The 21,787-nt window shown below is 42.5% G+C and overlaps 1 protein-coding gene across 1 annotated transcript; it reads left to right on the plus strand.

The window, feature by feature from the left end:
* Positions 1–744: 744 nt before the first annotated feature.
* Positions 745–21,321, plus strand: LOC311137570 (phosphatidylinositol N-acetylglucosaminyltransferase subunit Q-like). The gene is made up of 14 exons (XM_084172084.1): positions 745–883; positions 1,665–1,907; positions 2,067–2,253; positions 2,729–3,012; positions 3,324–3,520; positions 3,844–3,975; positions 4,173–4,293; positions 5,118–5,244; positions 5,387–5,540; positions 11,923–12,034; positions 12,578–12,658; positions 14,775–14,889; positions 16,216–16,277; positions 21,130–21,321. Exons 2-14 carry the CDS (start codon positions 1,755–1,757, stop codon positions 21,280–21,282), a joined length of 1,878 nt encoding a protein of 625 aa, XP_084028210.1. The 5' UTR covers positions 745–883; positions 1,665–1,754; the 3' UTR covers positions 21,283–21,321.
* The last annotated feature ends 466 nt before the right edge of the window (positions 21,322–21,787 follow it).

The raw sequence follows: 21,787 nt of genomic DNA on the forward strand, positions 1-21,787 counted from the left end.
TTAAGTAATTCAGGAAGCACTCCAACGCAGGACCATGAAATGTAAATGTAAATAGTGAAATTATTATATATGTATTTTACATAAAATGAATCGGTATTTGAATTAATTAATGACACATTTAATAACACATTTATGTATTTAATTCTAATTTTAATTAATTAATGACACATTTAAGTAATTATTTAATGGTGTATTTATTTATTTAATTGTGGCACTTTTAGTCCTCCATAGATAACACCTCTACAGTTGTTCTTCATTCAACAGAATGACCTCCAACAGCAAGCAACACGTCTGAACATTGAAGGTAAGAAATGTAATTTTTCAAGGGTGATGTTTTCACTTTTTGTAATACTTTATTCAATATGGATATTATGGCTGCTTTAAAAGTATAGTCGAAATGAGATTACACTTTTGATTACAATCGTTTTGGTAATAAAGGGAAAGTGTGTCCTTTTCAAACTGGCAGAAATGTATGGGATCTTTTTTAAAGAATATTCAGTGGTAGTGGAATTCAGTGGCCATAATAAAGTATAGTATTTTATGATTATATTTGATATTATTAGGCTAAATATCAAGCTTTTTTGTTGTGGATGGAAATTACTATCAGACAGAGGGTTTAGTTCAGATTATTCACAGAACAGCTACATTATCTCATCCTGTAATCCCCCGGTACTCTTGTTACTGCAATGGTATTCCAACCGGAGTGTAATTGTTGACAGACTATCAACAACAAAGATGGCTACCCACAGACGCTAACTTCAATTTGATAATTGAAGGGTAACTCACTAGTGGTACTATCCCAATGCACTATCTGTTTGAAACTGTATTGGTATCATATTGACAAAAGCAGATTTTCTTCGCATAGAAATAAACAACCTTACAGGTATGTAATGTTTTGTTTTATTTGCCGAAATGTTGTTAGCTAGCAGAAGACTGATTTAGCCGTTAGCAAGCTATGTAAGGTAATAGCTGTCTCTTTGCACTGCGCCCAGTGTGGATATCTGCCTGCAGAATATATAAACAATGACATTGAAGATATCCATCGTAGCAGAGATGAATACAGAAACTATTGTTGCTTGCCAATGGTTTTATTTTGAAAACGGATAACGTTACGGGTGTCGCACAGCCTAGCCTCCGAAGCTGGCTGGAGTGTGCACTAACTTCGATTAGGCTATTTTTGCTCATTTAATAAAACTAAGCGTCTCAAACGTATACTGCAAATAGTAGATTAATGCCCAAAATAGTTTCGAATGTTATATTAACATATAACATAGTTTAGGCAGCAATAGTGCTGACAGCAAGACAGCCAAATCAATAGTTCAGCCCACAGGCATGGTTGGCATGGAAACGAGTGCAAGGCTCAATATTCTGAAGGACATAAAGAGGGCAGCAGTGGGCAAAGCCAACTGAACTCAACTGAAACTGTCTGACAATAATTCGTTTGAGTTGACTAACAACAACTGTCCTGATTGCTGAACTGAAATGTCTGCTAACAGTTGGAGTGGGTGACGCTGACAACCCTCCTGATTCTTGATCATGTTTATTAAACAAGATCAGCTAGTGCAGCGTGGGTAATGGGTATACTAATTATTTGTAACTAGTGTAGGTGGGTAATGCATATACTAATGATTTCATCCTTCACAAAATGTTTCTCCTTCCTTCAGATATCTGAAGACACTAAGCTAACCTGTGATCACCTACCCCAAGAGGTTAGACTGAAGAAGCGGGCATGACCTCTGCCCTCCAGTCCCATCATGGTGCTGAAGATATTCTTCCCTCAGTGCTGTAACAAGGCAGACAGTGGGCTGCTTGTGGGGCGATGGATCCCAGGACAGAACTTAGCAGTGGTGCTAGCTGTTATCCACTACCCCTTCATCCCTGGACAGGTCAAACAGTACATCCACCAGGTAGAGTGTGTGTATGTGTCAGTCAGTGTGTGTGTGTGTGTGTGTGTGTGTGTGTGTGTGTGTGTGTGTGTGTGAGAGATGGTCAGTGTGTGTGTTTGTGTGTGTGAAACAGTCAGTGTGTGTGTGTTTTAACCTTCCTGTCCACTCTCCCTGGTCCAGATGCGTGGCCAGAGTGGGGTGGATCTGACGGTGCTGGGCTCGTGGAGCATGCCCAAGGAGGGCCAGGAGGGCATGGAGAGTTTCCTCAGGGACCTCAGCACCATCTTCCCCCAGGGACAGTGGCTCCAGCTCAGTAGAGAGATGGGCAAGATAGGCTTCAGGTGTCACGTCCTCACAAGGGACCAGAGTAAGTCTCCAGCTGCATCCCAAATGGCACCTATTGTTTCTACTTTTTTTTTCTACACTACTTTTGACCAGGACCCATAAGGCTCTGATCAAAAGTAGCTGTTCCCAATATAAGGCACTACTTTTGACTAGGGCTGGGATGCAGACTTTGTAACAGCATTAAAGGTGTTAGTATTAATTCAGAGATCACTCTTTGGAGATCAACTGTTGATATCAAATTATAGATGGAATGGCTTTCTTATGAAATGAATGTTCTGTCTATAGATGTGCATCACTGTTTTCTCATCCTGTAGCAAATGTTAATAAGTAAATTAAGAAGAGTTTGCAAATTAGATAGCTTAGTTCAATCTGCTCTTTTTAATTTATAGAGACACATATGTCTGTTCACTGTATATTTTCATCAGAAGATGGATATTTCTGTTGTTATCATCATGCAGTGAATCTGTAATAAAAATGTCCCTCTGCCCCTGCCGTAGATGGGAAGCTGGTACAACAGGAAAAGGAGCTGAATGAGGGTGATGGAGAGGAAGAGAAAGAAGGAGGAGGAGAGAGAGGAGAGAAAGGAGGGGGAGAGAAAGGAGGGGGAGAGAAAGGAGGGGGAGTGAAAGGAGGAGGAGAGAAAGGAGGAGGAGAGAAAGGAGGGGGAGAGAAGGACAAGGTGATCTTTATCCACTATGAACAGAGGAAGGTAATGCTGTCTCAGCTGCACCCCATAGAGAACGGGGTTCCAGACCCTCAAACTGAGTCACAACTACCACAGGTGAGGATGGGGACTGACAACCTTTTTTACATTTAGATGTCATTTAGCACAGGGTTTTCTATCCTCTCCTGTGTTGTGTTGTGTTGTTGTTGTAATATATATGTGTTGTCTATTTCTTATGTTGTTGTTGTAATACATATGTGTTATCTGTAATTCTTATGCTGTTGTTGTTGTTGTAATACATATGTGTTGTCTGTAATTCTTATGTTCTTGTTGTTGTAATACATATGTGTTGTCTGTAATTCTTATGTTGTTGTTGTTGTAATACATATGTGTTGTCTGTAATTCTTATGTTGTTGTTGTTGCTGCAGGTGTTTGGGACAGTGTGTCAGAGTGAGCCTCTGTTCTTCCTGGATAAGTATGATGACAGTCCAGTGAAGCTGACCCACTGGCAATCAGAGGGACGGGAGGGCTCCATTATAGTAGAACTGATGAAACAGGCCTCTACACCTGTCTGTCTGCTAACCACCTGGATACTAACACTATGGACCAGCCTCTGTAGTAGCAGGTAAGGTGTGTGTGTGTCAGTACCTGTCTGTCTGCTAACCACCTGGATACTAACACTGTGGACCACGTTGTTCAAGTGTGTGTGTGTGTGTGTGTGTGTGTGTGTGTGTGTATGTGTGTGTGTGTGTGTGTGTGCGTGCGCGGCACAGCTGCAGGTGTGTGTATTTGCGTGCGTTCAGTATGCACCCGTGTACGTGCATCAGTTGCAACTCTTTATGTGCCAAGAGACACTAACCCAATTCTCAATTTCATCTGTCTGTCTGTCTGTATATTGGTCTGTCTGTCTGTCTGTCTGTATATTGGTCTGTCTGTCTGTCTCCCCAGGATATTGAATATGCGTCCGATGAGTTTCATCGCCAGTAAGTTGTCTACGTGTGTTCAGCTGAGCTACAGAACAGAACACCTTCAGACAGTCAGCTCTCCTACCAGAGCCAGCACACACACACACTTAATGAGGTAGGGACCACACACACACACACACACACACACACACATAGGTATCTAACTCACCCCCTTCATCTCAAATTGCACCTGATTCCCTATATAGTGCACTACTTTTGACCAAAGCCCTATTGACCCTGGTCAAAAGTCATGACCCTCTCTCTCTCTCTTTCTCTCTCCCTCTCTGTCCCTCTCTCTCTTTCTCTCCATAGGAAAGCCAATATCTTTGTGTCGTTCTTTGTGGATGTGTCTCTGGGCCTGCTGTTGATATCATGGCTGTATAGAGAGAACCGTATAGGCAAACTGGCCAACACACTGGTACCTGCTGCTGATGTAAGTCAATCACACATTGTGGGCAACATTTCCCTAGTGCAAAAATGACCGTAAACCTCTTTATAATCTGTCAAGAGTGATTTCATTTTAAACTTTTCTTCAACAATGTTCGATATAGAGAGGCGACTATTTATGTATTGCTCAGTTGACTAAACTCTAGTTAAATAATCACCTCCATATAACGCACATTATTGAAGATAAGTTTAAAATGAAATCACGTTGCCAGATTATAAAGAGGTTCAGGGTAATCTTTGCACATTGCTTTTGCACTAGGAAAATGTCCCCCTAAATATCTTATCTCAGAGTATGTGTTCTGATCTAGGATCAGTTCTGCCTTTTTAGATAACAAAGAATAAGATGGACAGAGGGGAGCTGTGATACATACTACCCCAGGTCCCTCCTATCCATGTAATCATATTCATTGTGATCCAAAAGGCTAAACTGAGCCTAGATCAGCACTCTGAGCCACTTGATACATACAGCCCATAGTGTATATATTATAAGGTGAGACTGAATCTTGTTCTATGATTTTGTTAGCGTGTAGCTAAGCTATGTATTGTTGTGTGTTTTGTTGTTAGCATGTAGCTAAGCTATGTATTGTTGTGTGTTTTGTTGTTAGCATGTAGCTAAGTTATGTATTGTTGTGTGTTTTGTTGTTAGCATGTAGCTAAGCTATGTATTGTTGTGTGTTTTGTTGTTAGCATGTAGCTAAGCTATGTATTGTTGTGTGTTTTGTTGTTAGCATGTAGCTAAGCTATGTATTGTTGTGTGTTTTGTTGTTAGCATGTAGCTAAGCTATGTATTGTTGTGTGTTTTGTTGTTAGCGTGTAGCTAAAGAGCTGGAGGAGCTGTTGCAGTGGCTGATGGGAGCTCCAGCTGGTCTGAAGATGAACCGGGCTCTAGACCAGGTGTTAGGACGATTCTTCCTCTACCATATACACCTGTGGATCAGTGAGTCACTCACTCACACACACACACACACACTCACACACACACACACACACACACACACCCATGCCCCCCCTCAACACACACACACACCCATTCCCCACCTCCACACACACAAACACCCATGGCCCTCCTCTCTCTGCAGGCTACATTCACCTGATGTCTCCGTTCATTGAGATGATTCTGTGGTACGTGGGTCTGTCTGCCTGCCTGGGCTTGACCTTTGCCCTCTCCCTGCTCTCTGACATCACCGCCCTGCTCACCTTCCACATCTACTGTTTCTACGTCTACGGAGCCAGGTGAGAAGAGAAGAGACCAGTACAGTTACGATGCCTCTCAAAAGTGCACCACTTTTGACCGTATCCCATAATGCACTATAACGTTTTTTCATTTGGGACACAGACATTGGGTCTTCAGTGTACAGTTGAAGTCTGAAGTTTACATACACCTTAGCCAAATACATTTAAACTCAGTTTTTCACAATTCCTGACATTTAATCCTAGTAGAAATTCCCTGTTTTAGGTCAGTTAGGATCACCACTTTATTTTAAGAATGTGAAATGTCAGAATAATAGTAGAGAGAATGATTTATTTCAGCTTTTATTTATTTCATCACATTCCCAGTGGGTCAGAAGTTTACATACACTCAATTAGTATTTGGTAGCATTGCCTTTAAATTGTTTAACTTGGGTCAAACATTTCGGGTAGCCTTACACAAGCTTCCCACAATTCTTCTTACAACTGTTCTTCAGTGTAATGGTAGGTTAATACGTCATGAGAGTAAGAATGACCACATATTTTCATCTTCTTCTTCTTAAAGCCTCGTTCACATTACCCATGAGCACTCCCGTTACGTTGCGCCGGATGTCATGCATTTCAACGGGGGGGGGGGACGTCCACAACAAAGTTGAAACGCAACGCGTTGCGGTTGAAGGCTCCGTTGCAAGACGGACCCCGCGCATACTTTGTCCTCTTCAGTCCAGCCAGAGTCCGTCGAAGAACAGGACGTTTACCAAACCACAGAAGAAGATGAAAATATGTGGTTTTCGGTGATTGCTTTATGGGATAGCTAGCAACTAGTAAACAATGACCCATTCCAATAAATGAGTACTATTTTAATAGTAATGTTAAATGATACACATTGGCTGTTAAGCCAATTATATTATATGACTGTTGCCTCCAGTTTAAGTTTATTGTGATGGTAATGACATTAGTTTTTTATGATAATTATTAGGTGGAGGTCGCTAGATACAATGGTATCTTCAACCCACCCTAGCTTTTAGCTCGCTAGCTAGCTGCTCTGCAGTGCAAGCTAGTTTGACTTGCTATCAAGTTAGAGAAACAAGTTGAGGAAGAAGTAGCTAAACAAAACATATTTTATTATCACCTGAAACAATATATTTATCCTGTCTTGAATGAAAAGGTCATATTTTGCGATCTCCCAAAATAAATACGATCCCTGACGAGAGACAAGCTCTCCTCCATCTTGTGTTACAAACGCTACACTTCTCCGTTCAGTAGCAGAGGCTACTACTGCTTTTTGGCCATTCTCTGCAGATAAATTATGAAAACATTCGATGTAAATGTTGAGTCCTCACTGCAGGAACAATAGGTAGTAGAGAGAAAGCCTTATTGTCCAAAATATGATAAAAGAAAACAGATTGAAGGTTATAAAAGCTAATGTCATGATACTTATATGGTACTATTAAAGATATTGATATAGGTCTACTGATTTGATTTAGTGTTGACAAGGGAGTAGTCAAATGCTGCTTTCTGTCAAGCAAAGCCCATGTTTAACACCTGCTTCATTCTTTAATCATACCTGTAGGTTTATTCATGGGTGCCTGACTTTGTATAAAAGTGGTGGTACACAATCTGGCAGGGGGGTCTGGGGGTCCTCCCCCTGAACATTTTAGCATTTTTAAAACCATGTTCCTGCAATTCTATATTGTTTCTCAACAGGGAATCCATGTTTACTTGACAGAACACAACCTTTTTTCTTAGGTTTTTGCCACAATAAATTACATTGAAAAAGTAGACTAGACTAGTTTTTCTGACTAGATTACTAATCTACCGCCTTCCCTCAAAGTCCCACCCACAGTGATTGATTGACAGGTCTGAAACTAGAGGTGGGACGATAAACCAAAAATTATCAACACCGACCATAACGATCACTTATCGCATGCATTTGACTGATATCGTTCATTACGATAACTAACCTATACTAGAGAAATGTGAAGTTTGAAATGAAATAAGTTTGCTAATATGAATGATTGTTAATGGGACAATTGATGGCTATAACCATCAAACTAGTAGTAGTGGTTTAAAGGGTAATTAAAAAAGAACTGTGGTGCACATTAATGTTATAAACTTATCCTTCTATTTATCATTATCACATCAATTCAGGCAATTTATCGCGATATGGACTTTTGTCCATATCGTCCAGCTCTATCTTAAACCCTACCAACTCTGTGACTCACAAACATCCTGTCCCCTCCCCTGACAATCCCACCCACAGTGATTGATTGACAGGCCAAACTCTTAAAGGGATAGTTCACCCAAAGTGAACCCTAAGTGTTCACAGCAGCAGAGCCAATAAAATACATAATTTGAAGAACAAACATAAATTGTGGCAATTCATATCTTGCAGTAAATATGACTAATCTCAAGAGAAGACCGGTTTAATGTTAAAAAAAGTTCTTACTTAGAAAATAGTCTGGATCATATAGGCCTAGACACTATCCAAAACAACTAACACACTGAATTAATACATTTTCTATAATTTGAATTGTAAAGTCATGTCTTTCTACTCAATACCACAACTAATTTGAGGTAAAGTCTTTAAACTGTTCAATAATTTTGCTGTGTGTTTTTCGGATGGAGTCAAGGCATTAGAATGTACCAGATGCCACCAAAATAGAGCTGGTTCTGCAATTTTTCCCCCTGAGGGAAACGCCTCGTTAAGGGTCGCACACATCACACCGAATATAGATCTCTTGTTCGTCTACCGATCATTCAGCACACTGTTGACGTCTGACTGCCAATATTTTCGCGCAATCTACGTGTAAAATCTATTGGTGTGTTCGAGCCCTTAGTCTGTGTTCGGAGGCATTGCGTCTCCTCCGCTCAGCTGCTGTCTATACATCAAATCAAATCGTATTTGTCACATACACGTGTTTAGCAGATGTTATTGCGGGTGTAGCGAAATGCTTGCGCTTCTAGCTCCGACAGTGCAGTAATATCTAACAATTAATATCTAACAATTTCACAACATATACCCAATACACACAAATCTTAGTAAGGAATGGAATTAAGAATATATACATATTTGGACGAGCAATGACAGAGCGGCATGGACTAAGATACAGTAGAATATTATAGAATACAGTATATACATATGAGATGAGTAATGCAAGATATGTAAACATTATTAAAGTGACTAGTGTTCCATTTCTTAAACTGGCCAGTGATTTCTATAGGCAGCAGCAGCCTCTAATGTGCTAGTTAGTGATGGAAACAGTCTGATGGCCTTGAGATAGCTGTTTTTCATTCTCTCTGTCCCAGCTTTGATGCACCTGTACTGACCTCGCCTTCTGGATGATAGCGGGGTGAACAGGCAGTGGCTCGGGTGGTTGATGTCCTTGATGACCACCCTCTGGAGAGCCCTGCGGTTGCGGGCGGTGTAGTTGCCATACCAGGTGGTGATACAGCCCGACATGATGCTCTCAATTGTGTGTCTGTAAAGGTTTGTGAGGGTTTTAGGTGCCAAGCCACATTTCTTCAGCCTCCTGAGGTTGAAGAGGCTCTGTTGCGCCTTCTTCACCACACTGTCTGCGTGGATGGACCATTTCAGTTTGTCAGTGATGTGTACGCCGAGGAACTTGAAGCTTTTCACCTTCTCCACTGCGGTCCCATCGATGTAGATAGGGGGGTGCACCCTCTGCTGTTTCCAGAAGTCCACGATCATCTCCTTTGTTTTGTTGATGTTGAGTGAGAGGTTATTTTCCTGGCACCACACTCCCAGAGCCCTCACCTCCTCCCTGTAGGCGGTCTCGCCATTGTTGGTAATCAAGCCTACTACTGTTGTGTCGTCTGCAAACTTGATGATTGAGTTGGAGGCGTGCTTGGCCACGCAGTCATGGGTGAACAGGGAGTACAGGAGGGGGCTGAGCACGCACCCTTGTGGGGCCTCAGTGTTGAGGATCAGCCCTGGGGGCGGCCCGTCAGGAAGTCCAGGACCCAGTTGCACAGGGCGGGGTTCAGACCCAGGGCTTCGAGCTTAATGATGAGCTTGGAGGGTACTATGGTGTTGAATGCTGAGCTATAGTCAATTATCAGCATTCTTACATAGGTATTCCTCTTGTCCAGATGGGATAGGGTAGTGTGATGGAGATTGCATCGTCTGTGGATCTATTGGGGCGGTAAGCAAATTGAAGTGGGTCTAGGGTGACAGTTAAGGTAGAGGTGATATGATCCTTGACTAGTCTCTCAAAGCACTTCATGATGACAGAGGTGAGTGCTACGGGGCGATAGTCACTTAGTTCAGTTACCTTTGCTTTCTTGGGTACAGGAACAATGGTGGCCATCTTGAAGCATGTGGGGACAGCATACTGGGATAGGGAGAGATTGAATATGTCCGTAAACACACCAGCCAGCTGACGGTGCATTCGTTCTGGTTTTCCTGTTGGCTGAAAAAAATGTTGGGCTACATCGAGTTTAACGAGATGAAAACGCAGCTGGCTCTGACCCGGCACCCCTGGCAGGCTAAAACGAACGCACCAAAACAGTACTACATTGTCCTCTGCATTTCTGTCAATAGAAGAAAAACTTTCAGAATGACCGAGTGGATGCTGACAGACTCGGGAGTCGGGATCCATATTCAACGACACAAGTGTCAGTCTTTGTTCATGGTATGTTCACACTCAATTATTATATTTAAAAAGATATGTGGACTGGGTATAATAAAGTAGGTTAACTCCAACTATAATACAACTATATATTTTGTGTATTCTTAATATTTGCGTTGAAATACCTTCATTAGTGACGACTTATCCTTCCACTTATCCTGTGTTTTCAAAATACCCCTCAAAATACCCCTACCTATATCCCTCAAAATACCCCTCTTTAGAGGCATAATGAGTCATGTCAAACAGGAAATGCGTTTAAAAATGTCAAAAGAAACTCCGGGGGAGGACCACCAGACTGTTCGTTCCCACTATATCTACACCAGAATTTCGCCCTTGTCTCAATGCATGTACACACTCCTATTGAATATGCATTCACTTGTATTGTGAGTAGGCCTATGCCATCTGGATTTACCCATTTTATTAAGAGATCTACATTCAAAGAAAATGATTACCATTATGTTAGATTTTATTTTATTTTACGATAATTTTTTCGTCTTTTTTAAAAATGTAATAAATAAATGCGTACATGGCTGTCTCTGGGGAATTTTGTCATCAGAATTTTCAGATTTGATTGAATATCGGCATAAAACGTCGACCACCTTGACCCCCCCAAAAGAAATCGGCATCGGTCCTAAAAGATCCATACGGGTCGTTCTCTAGTGTGTGTGTGTGTGTGTGTGTGCTGTAGCACTGACAAAGCATCATTATGAAACGCCTCTTGATCTGACTGATTCATTTCCAAATGCTACTGAACCCAGTGTCAAAGTCTGGCCTGTCTGAGGGAGTGTCTCCGTCCCAAATGGCTCCCTATAATAAGGGACTATACAGGGAGTACAGTAGGGAGCCATTTGGGACACACTCAGTGTTACAGTGAGTAGGGGGCCATTTGGGACTCACACAGTGTTACAGTGAGTAGGGAGCCATTTGGGACTCACCCAGCGTTACAGTGAGTAGGGAGCCATTTGGGACTCACTCAGTGTTACAGTGAGTAGGGAGCCATTTGGGACAGTGAAGCATTTTTTTATTACTTTGGCTCTGAAAGTTTGAATTTGAAATCAAATCAAACTATGACTATGAGGTTAAAAGTGCAGACTGTCATCTTTAATTTGAGGGGGTCTTCATCCATATCGGGTGAACCGTTTAGAAATTATAGCACTTTTTGTATGTAGTCTCCCCATTTTAGGGGACCAAAAGTATTGGGACAAATTCACTTATGTGTATTAAAGTAGTAAAAAGTATTTGGTCCCATATTCATAGCACGCAGTGATTACATCAAGTGTTTAGGAACATATTGTTTTGGAATATAGAGCCAACAGAAGAAAAAAAGCTTGACTGTCCCAATAATTATGGAGGGTACTGTATATCAATGATATATGTACCTCTCTCAGCCCTGTGAACATTATGATGAACTGTTTCCCCTTTTAGTAATTGATGTGAGGAGCTCTCAGCATGTAATTTACAGAGGGACTTATTAAATATGTATGGAGGCTAAAAATATCTTCTCACCCTCCATCCCCTCTCTCTCACTCTCTCCATCTCTCCTCTCTATATCTTTCCCCTCTCTCTCTCATCCGTTCTCTCACCTCCTCTATCCCCTCCCCCTCTCCTCCCTGCTCCTCCCCCTCCTCCTCCTCTCCCTCTCTCTCCCCCTCTCTCCCCCTCTCTCTCTCCATCCTTCTCTCTCTTCTCCTCCCCCTCTCCTCCCTGCTCCTCCCCCTGCCTCCTCCTCTCCCTCTCTCTCCCCCTCCCTCCCTCCTCCTCCTCTCCCTCTCCAGACTGTACTGTATGAAGGTGTATGGTCTGTCCTCTCTGTGGAGGCTGTTCAGAGGGAAGAAATGGAACGTCCTCAGACAGAGAGTAGACTCCTGCTCTTATGACCTGGACCAGGTAGTCACACACACACACTTATCACACACTCCTATCACACACACACACACTCATCACACACACTCCTATCACACACACACACTCTTATCACACACACACCTATCACACACACACACACCTATCACACACACACCTATCACACACACACACACCTATCACACACATACACACTTATCACACACACACTTATCACATACACACACTTATCACACACACACACCTATCATACACACACCTATCACACACACACCTATCACACACACACACGTATCACAGGTATGGACACAGATGGAAGGACACACACAAGAATGTCACAGGTACACACACACACCTCACATACCTCTCATACACACACACACCTCTCACATGTGCCAGGAATACTCACACTTGACTCAGTCGTACACTTACATACTTCAATGTAGGATGAACAGTTTAACCCATGTGTATATTTGTTACAGTGAACTAACGTGTGTATATTTGTTAAAGTGAACTAACGTGTGTATATTTGTTACAGTGAACTAACATGTGTGTGTTGTTTTCTAGTTGTTTATCGGGACGTTACTGTTCACCATCCTGCTGTTCCTCCTGCCAACCACAGCTCTATACTACCTAGTGTTTACTATGGTGAGAACACACACACACACACATACACATATACACACACATATACACACAGACACACATATACACACACATATACACACAGACACACACACACACACACATATAGTGGGGGGAAAAAGTATTTAGTCAGCCACCAATTGTGCAAGTTCTCCCACTTAAAAAGATGAGAGAGGCCTGTAATTTTCATCATAGGTACACGTCAACTATGACAGACAAAATGAGAAGAAAAAATCCAGAAAATCACATTGTAGGATTTTTTATGAATTTATTTGCAAATTATGGTGGAAAATAAGTATTTGGTCAATAACAAAAGTTTCTCAATACTTTGTTATATACCCTTTGTTGGCAATGACACAGGTCAATCGTTTTCTGTAAGTCTTCACAAGGTTTTCACACACTGTTGCTGGTATTTTGGCCCATTCCGCCATGCAGATCTCCTCTAGAGCAGTGATGTTTTGGGGCTGTCGCTGGGCAACACGGACTTTCAACTCCCTCCAAAGATTTTCTATGGGGTTGAGATCTGGAGACTGGCTAGCCCACTCCAGGACCTTGAAATGCTTCTTACGAAGCCACTCCTTCGTTGCCCGGGCGGTGTGTTTGCGATCATTGTCATGCTGAAAGACCCAGCCACGTTTCATCTTCAATGCCCTTGCTGATGGAAGGAGGTTTTCACTCAAAATCTCACGATACATGGCCCCATTCATTCTTTCCTTTACACGGATCAGTCGTCCTGGTCCCTTTGCAGAAAAACAGCCCCAAAGCATGATGTTTCCACCCCCATGCTTAACAGTAGGTATGGTGTTCTTTGGATGCAACTCAGCATTCTTTGTCCTCCAAACACAACGAGTTGAGTTTTTACCAAAAAGTTCTATTTTGGTTTCATCTGACCATATGACATTTTCCCAATCCTCTTCTGGATCATCCAAATGCACTCTAGCAAACTTCAGACGGGCCTGGACATGTACTGGCTTAAGCAGAGGGACACGTCTGGCACTGCAGGATTTGAGTCCCTGGCTTAGTAGTGTGTTACTGATGGTAGGCTTTGTTACTTTGGTCCCAGCTCTCTGCAGGTCATTCACTAGGTCCCCCCTTGTGGTTCTGGGATTTTTGCTCACCGTTCTTGTGATCATTTTGACCCCACGGGGTGAGATCTTGCGTGGAGCCCCAGATCGAGGGAGATTATCAGTGGTCTTGTATGTCTTCCATTTCCTAATAATTGCTCCCACAGTTGATTTCTTCAAACCAAGCTGCTTACCTATTGCAGATTCAGTCTTCCCAGCCTGGTGCAGGTCTACAATTTTGTTTCTGGTGTCCTTTGACAGCTCTTTGGTCTTGGCCATAGTGGAGTTTGGAGTGTGACTGTTTGAGGTTGTGGACAGGTGTCTTTTATACTGATAACAAGTTCAAACAGGTGCCATTAATACAGGTAACGAGTGGAGGACAGAGGAGCCTCTTAAAGAAGAAGTTACAGGTCTGTGAGAGCCAGAAATCTTGCTTGTTTGTAGGTGACCAAATACTTATTTTCCACCATAATTTGCAAATAAATTCATTAAAAATCCTACAATGTGATCTTCTGGATTTTTTTTCCTCAATTTGTCTGTCATAGTTGACGTGTACCTATGATGAAAATTACAGGCCTCTCTCATCTTTTTAAGTGGGAGAACTTGCACAATTGGTGGCTGACTAAATACTTTTTTCCCCCACTGTATACACACAGACACACACACATACAGACACACAGACACACCCACACATTCCTCCTGCCAACCATAGCTCTATACTACCTGGTCTTTACCGTGGTAAGACTCCCTGAGCCAGACACTTTAATCCCCTACAATTGCTCTCCATCCATGGACGCTGCCCTGAGGCTGACCCTGGGCCTGTCAACGTGTGCATGTCCATCCATGGACGCTGCCCTGAGGCTGACCCTGGGCCTGTCAACGTGTGCATGTCCATCCATGGACGCTGCCCTGAGGCTGACCCTGGGCCTGTCAACGTGTGTGTGTGTCTGGGAGTGTTGGGAAAGGCACAATAAACATTCTCCTTCTAACCAATGGACAATCAAGTATCTATTCTTTGACCCCTACTGTCTGTCTCTCTCTCTCTCTCTCTCTAGCTCCGCCTTGTGGTAGTAATGTTCCAGGGAGTTCTCCACCTCAGTGTTGACTTCATCAACTCCTTCCCTCTGTTTGCCATGGGCCTCCGAGTCTTCAGATCCTACAGACTGGCAGGTGGGAGGGAGGGAGGGATATGTTATCTCCGCCCCATTGCAAAATGTGTACAATTGTAGGAAATGTACTTTAAAACTTAGTGGAACTGACAGAGTTTTAACTACTTTGCAGATATTAAACAAACAGACAATCATAATATCAGTCAAAAATATCAAATTCCCAGTTTATGCTCCAAAACCAACTTTATAAAAGGTTTTACAAATGTACTGTACTGTGGTTGTCTGTTCTGTGGTTGTCTGTACTGTGGTTGTCTTTACTGTACTGTGGTTGTCTGTACTGTACTGTGGTTGTCTGTTCTGTACTGTGGTATTCTGTTCTGTGGTTGTCTGTACTGTGGTTGTCTGTTCTGTACTGTGGTTGTCTACTGTTATTGTCTGTACTGTGGTTGTCTGTTCTGTACTGTGGTTGTCTGTTCTGTACTGTGGTTGTCTACTGTTATTGTCTGTTCTGTGGATGTCTGTTATGTGGTTGTCTGTTATGTTATGTGGTTGTCTGTTATGTTCTGTTCTGTGGTTGTCTATTCTGTACTGTTTTTGTCTGTACTGTTGTCTGTACTGTTGTTGTCTGTACTGTAGTTGTCTGTTCTGTACTGTGGTTGTCTACTGTTATTGTCTGTACTGTGGTTGTCTGTTCTGTTCTGTGGTTGTCTGTTCTGTGGTTGTCTGTTCTGTTCTGTGGTTGTCTGTTCTGTTCTGTGGTTGTCTGTTCTGTGGTTGTCTGTTCTGTTCTGTGGTTGTCTGTTCTGTACTGTGGTTGTCTGGTCTGTACTGTGGTTGTCTGGTCTGTGGTTGTCTGTTCTGTACTGTGGTTGTCTGTGCTGTGGTTGTCTGTACTGTGGTTGTCTGTCCTGTGGTTGTCTGTACTGTGGTTGTCTGTTCTGTGGTTGTCTGTACTGTGGTTGTCTGTTCTGTGGTTGTCTGTACTGTGGTTGTCTGTTCTGTGGTTGTCTGTTCTGTACTGTGGTTGTCTGTTCTGTGGTTGTCTGTACTGTGGTTGTCTGTACTGTGGTTGTCTGTTCTGTGGTTGTCTGTACTGTGGTTGTCTGTTCTGTACTGTGGTTGTCTGTTCTGTGGTTGTCTGTTCTGTAATGTGGTTGTCTGTTCTGTGGTTGTCTGTTCTGTACTGTGGTTGTCTGTTCTCTACTGTGGTTGTCTGTTCTGTTCTGTGGTTGTCTGTACTGTACTGTGGTTTCTTTATTCCTTTATTTAACCAGGTTAGTCTCGTTGAGAGAGAACTCTGTATTTTTAAGAGAGACCTGGTGTAATGAGGAGGAGGTGCTGAGCTGTGTTGTTCTGTGTCTGACTGAAATGTGTGTGTTCTCTACAGAGGGGGTGAAGTTCAGAGTGCTCTGTGAGGAACCAGGAACACCTCTACACCTCATGATGGATGTAAGACACTCTCTCTGTCTCTGTCTCTGTCTCTGTCTCTGTCTCTCTCTCTCTCTCTCTCTTTCTCTCTTCTCGCTGTCTCTCTCTCTCTTCTCTGTCTCTCTCAATTCAATTCAATTCAATTTAAGGGCTTTATTGGCATGGGAAACGTATGTTAACATTGCCAAAATAAGTGAAGTAGATGGTAAACAAAAGTGAAATAAACAATAAATATTAACAGTAAACATTACACTCAGAAGTTCCAAAAGAATAAAGACATTTCAAATGTCATTATCTCTATATACAGTGTTGTAACAATGTGCAAATAGTTAAAGTACAAATGGAAAAATAAATAAACATAAATATGGGTTGTATTTACAATGGTGTTTGTTCTTCACTGGTTGCCCTTTTCTTGTGGAAACAGGTCACAAATCTTGCAGCTGTGATGGCACACTGTGGTTTTTCACCCAGTAGATAAGGGAGTTTATCAAAATTGGGTTTGTTTTCAAATTCTTTGTGGATCGCTGTAATCTGAGGGAAATATGTGTCTCTAATATGGTCATACATTTGGCAGGAGGTTAGGAAGTGCAGCTCAGTTTCCACCTCATTTTGTGGGCAGTGTGCACATAGGCCGCCGTAGGCAGACCTGGCTCTCAAGAGAAGACAGGCTTTCTCAATAGCAAGGCTATGCTCAATGAGTCTGTACATAGTCAAAGCTTTCCTTAATTTTGGGTCAGTCACAGTGGTCAGGTATTCTGCCACTGTGTACTCTCTGTTTAGGGCCAAATAGCATTCTAGTTTGCTCAGTTTTTTTGTTTGTTCTTTCCAATGTGTCAAGTAATTCTCTTTTTGTTTTCTCATGATTTGGTTGGGTCTAATTGTGTTGTTGTTGTTGTCCTGGGGCTCTGTGGGGTCTGTTTGTGTTTGTGAACAGAGCCCCAGGACCAGCTTACTTAGGGGACTCTTCTCCAAGTTCATCTCTCTGTAGGTGATGGCTTTGTTATGGAAGGTTTGGGAATCGCTTCCTTTTAAGTGGTTATAGAATTTAACGGCTCTTTTCTGGATTTTGATAATTAGCGGGTATTGTCCTAATTCTGTTCTGCATGCATTATTTGGTGTTTTACGTTGTACACGGAGGATGTTTTTGCAGAATTCTGCATGCAGTCTCAATTTGGTGTTTGTCCCATTTTGTGAATTCTTGGTTGGTGAGCGGACCCCAGACCTCACAACCATAAAGTGCAATGGGTTCTATATCTGATTCAAGTATTTTTAGCCAGATCCTAATTGGTATGTCAAATTTTCTGTTCCTTTTGATGGCATAGAAGGCCCTTCTTGCCTTGTCTCTCAGATCGTTCACAGCTTTGTGGAAGTTACCTGTGGCGCTGATGTTTAGGCCGAGGTATGTATTTTTTTGTGTGCTCTAGGGCAATGGTGTCTAGATGGAATTTGTATTCCTGGCAACTTACTGAGATTTACTGTCAGGGCCCAGGTCTGACAGAATCTGTGCAGAAGATCTAGGTGCTACTGTAGGCCCTCCTTGGTTGGTGACAGAAGCACCAGATCATCAGCAAACAGTAGACATTTGACTTCAGATTCTAGTAGGTTGAGGCCGGGTGCTGCAGACTGTTGCAGACCAATTCGTTTATATATATGTTGAAGAGGGTGGGGCTTAAACTGCATCCCTGTCTCACCCCACGGCCCTGTGGAAAGAAATGTGTGTGTTTTTTGCCAATTTTAACCGCACACTTGTTGTTTGTGTACATGGATTTTATAATGTTGTATGTTTTTCTCCCAACCCCACTTTCCATCAATTTGTATAGCAGACCCTCATGCCAAATTGAGTCAAAAGCTTTTTTGAAATCAACAAAGCATGAGAAGACTTTGCCTTTGTTTTGGTTTGTTTGTTTGTCAATTAGGGTGTGCAGGGTGAATACGTGGTCTGTCGTACGGTAATTTGGTAAAAAGCCAATTTGACATTTGCTCAGTACATTGTTTTCACTGAGGAAATGAACTAGTCTGCTGTTAATGATAATGCAGAGGATTTTCCCAAGGTTGCTGTTGACGCATATCCCAAGGTAGTTATTGGGGTCAAATTTGTCTCCACCTTTGTGGATTGGGGTGATCAGTCCTTGGTTCCAAATATTGGGGAAGATGCCAGAGCTAAGGATGATGTTAAAGTCTAAGTTTAAGTATAGCTAATTGAAATTTGTGGTCTGTATATTTTATCATTTCATTGAGGATACCATCAACACCACAGGCCTTTTTGGGTTGGAGGGTTTGTATTTTGTCCTGTAGTTCATTCAATGTAATTGGAGAATCCAGTGGGTTCTGGTAGTCTTTAATAGTTTATTCTAAGATTTGCATTTGATCATGTATATTTTTTTGCTGTTTGTTCTCTGTTATAGGGCCAAAAAGATTGGAGAAGTGGTTTACCCATACATCTCCGTTTTGGATAGATAGCTCTTCGTGTTGTTGTTTGTTTAGTGTTTTCCAATTTTCCCAGAAGTGGTTAGAGTCTATGGATTCTTCAATTACATTGAGCTGATTTCTGACATGCTGTTCCTTCTTTTTCCGTAGTGTAGTTCTGTATTGTTTTAGTGATTCACCATAGTGAAGGCGTAGGCTCAGGTTTTCTGGGTCTCTATGTTTTTGGTTGGATAGGTTTCTCAATTTCTTTCTTAGGTTTTTGCATTCTTCATCAAACCATTTATCACTGTTGTTACTTTTCTTTGGTTTTCTGTTAGAGATATTTAGATTTGATAGGGAAGCTGAGAGGTCAAATATACTGATTAGGTTTTCTACTGCCAAGTTTACACCTTCACTATTACAGTGGAACGTTTTGTCCAGGAAGTTGTCTAGAATGGATAGAATTTGTTGTTGCCTAATTGTTATTTGGTAGGTTTCAACACGACTTTCCTTCCATCTATAGCATTTCTTAATATTATTCAGTTCCTTTGGCTTTGATGCCTCATGATTGAGTATTGCTCTGTTCAAGTAGACTGTGATTTTGCTGTGGTCTGATAGGGGTGTCAGTGGGCTGACTGTGAACGCTCTGAGAGACTCTGGGTTGAGGTCAGTGATAAAGTAGTCTACAGTACTACTGCCAAGAGATGAGCTATAGGTGTACCTACCATAGGAGTCCCCTCGAAGCCTACCATTGACTATGTACATACCCAGTGTGTGACAGAGCTGCAGGAGTCGTGACCCGTTTTTGTTGGTTATGTTGTCGTAGTTGTGCCTAGGGGGGCATATGGGGGAGGGAATGCTGTCACCTCTCTCTCTCTCTTCTCTCTCTCTCTTTGTCTCTTTCTCTCTTCTCTCTCTCTTGCTATTCTCTCTCTCTCTCTCTCTCTCTTTCTCTCTGTCTCTTTCTCTCTTCTCTCTGTCTCTCTCTCTCTTCTCTCTGTCTCTTTCTCTCTCCTCTCTGTCTCTTTCTCTCTTTCCTAAATGTTTCTCCTCTCCTCCTTTTCTCTCTGTCGTTCCTCCACTTTTAGTTTAGTTTAGTTTATTTAATCATTTAAAACTAGGTACACACAAAATGATGCACTTTATTTAGAATCATTGAGGATAAACACAAAAAGCCTACGACTTATTTCCATTGTGGTCCTCTTTCATGATGGCGTTTGACATACAGTGGGGAAAGAAAGTATTTAGTCAGCCACCAATTGTGCAAGTTCTCCCACTTAAAAAGATGAGAGACGCCTGTAATTTTCATCATAGGTACACGTCAACTATGACAGACAAATTGAGAAAAAAAATCCAGAAAATCACATTGTAGGATTTTTAATGAATTTATTTGCAAATTATGGTGGAAAATAAGTATTTGGTCACCTACAAACAAGCAAGACTTCTGGCTCTCACAGACCTGTAACTTCTTCTTTTTAAGAGGCTCCTCTGTCCTCCACTCGTTACCTGTATTAATGGCACCTGTTTGAACTTGTTATCAGTATAAAAGACACCTGTCCACAACCTCAAACAGTCACACTCCAAACTCCACTATGGCCAAGACCAAAGAGCTGTCAAAGGACACCAGAAACAAAATTGTAGACCTGCACCAGGCTGGGAAGACTGAATCTGCAATAGGTAAGCAGCTTGGTTTGAAGAAATCAACTGTGGGAGCAATTATTAGGAAATGGAAGACATACAAGACCACTGATAATCTCCCTCGATCTGGGGCTCCACGCAAGATCTCACCCCGTGGGGTCAAAATGATCACAAGAACGGTGAGCAAAAATCCCAGAACCACACGGGGGGACCTAGTGAATGACCTGCAGAGAGCTGGGACCAAAGTAACAAAGCCTACCATCAGTAACACACTACGCCGCCAGGGACTCAAATCCTGCAGTGCCAGACATGTCCCCCTGCTTAAGCCAGTACATGTCCAGGCCCGTCTGAAGTTTGCTAGAGTGCATTTGGATGATCCAGAAGAGGATTGGGAGAATGTCATATGGTCAGATGAAACCAAAATATAACTTTTTGGTAAAAACTCAACTCGTCGTGTTTGGAGGACAAAGAATGCTGAGTTGCATCCAAAGAACACCATACCTACTGTGAAGCATGGGAGTGGAAACATCATGCTTTGGGGCTGTTTTTCTGCAAAGGGACTAGGACGACTGATCCGTGTAAAGGAAAGAATGAATGGGGCCATGTATCGTGAGATTTTGAGTGAAAACCTCCTTCCATCAGCAAGGGCTTTGAAGATGAAACGTGGCTGGGTCTTTCAGCATGACAATGATAGACATACCATACACACACATGTCATTCACAGTTTTTCTCCTAGATAGACCTAGATGGTCCTTATCACACACTCTCACTATATACATGTTTATGTCTCCCCCCCCCCCCCCCCCCCCCCCCCCGCTCCCTCTCTCAGATTAACCCTCTGAAGGTGAGCAGTGTGATCCAGACCTACAGGACCACCACCTACAGCTGTTACCCTAAGGACTCCTGGCTGGCCCTCTGCAAGAAGCTGTTCCTGGGAGAACTCATCTACCCCTGGAGACATAAGACTACCAAGATAGACTAGGACCAGGGGAGAGAGATGGGGGGAGAGAGATGGGGGAGAGACAAGATCACCAAGGTTGACAAGAGGGGGGAGGGAGGGGGAGAGACAAGATCACCAAGGTTGACGAGAGGAGGGGGAGGGGGAGAGACAAGATCACCGTGGTTGACGAGAGGGGGGAGGGAGGGGGAGAGACAAGATCACCAAGGTTGACGAGAGGGGGTGGGGGTGGGGGAGAGACAAGATCACAAAGGTTGACGAGGGGGGGGTGTTAATGTGAGACTGTTGGAGCTCCTGATGAGAGCTTGTGAAGGAGGTGTGTGTCTCCTTTTAAATCAGGTATTTAGGGCTGCTGGCACCCTATTCCCTACATAGTGCACTACTTTTGACCAGAGGTCTATGGGTCCTGGTCAAAAGTAGTGCACTATGTAGGGAATAGGGTGCCATTTAGGACGGTAACTAAAGCATTGACTGCACTAATTACTCCTAGTCTTATTTAACTCTAGATGTATTTTATATTATAAGATTA

Source organism: Coregonus lavaretus (genome assembly GCF_964263955.1).
Source record: "Coregonus lavaretus genome assembly, chromosome: 2".
Taxonomy (NCBI): domain Eukaryota; kingdom Metazoa; phylum Chordata; class Actinopteri; order Salmoniformes; family Salmonidae; genus Coregonus; species Coregonus lavaretus.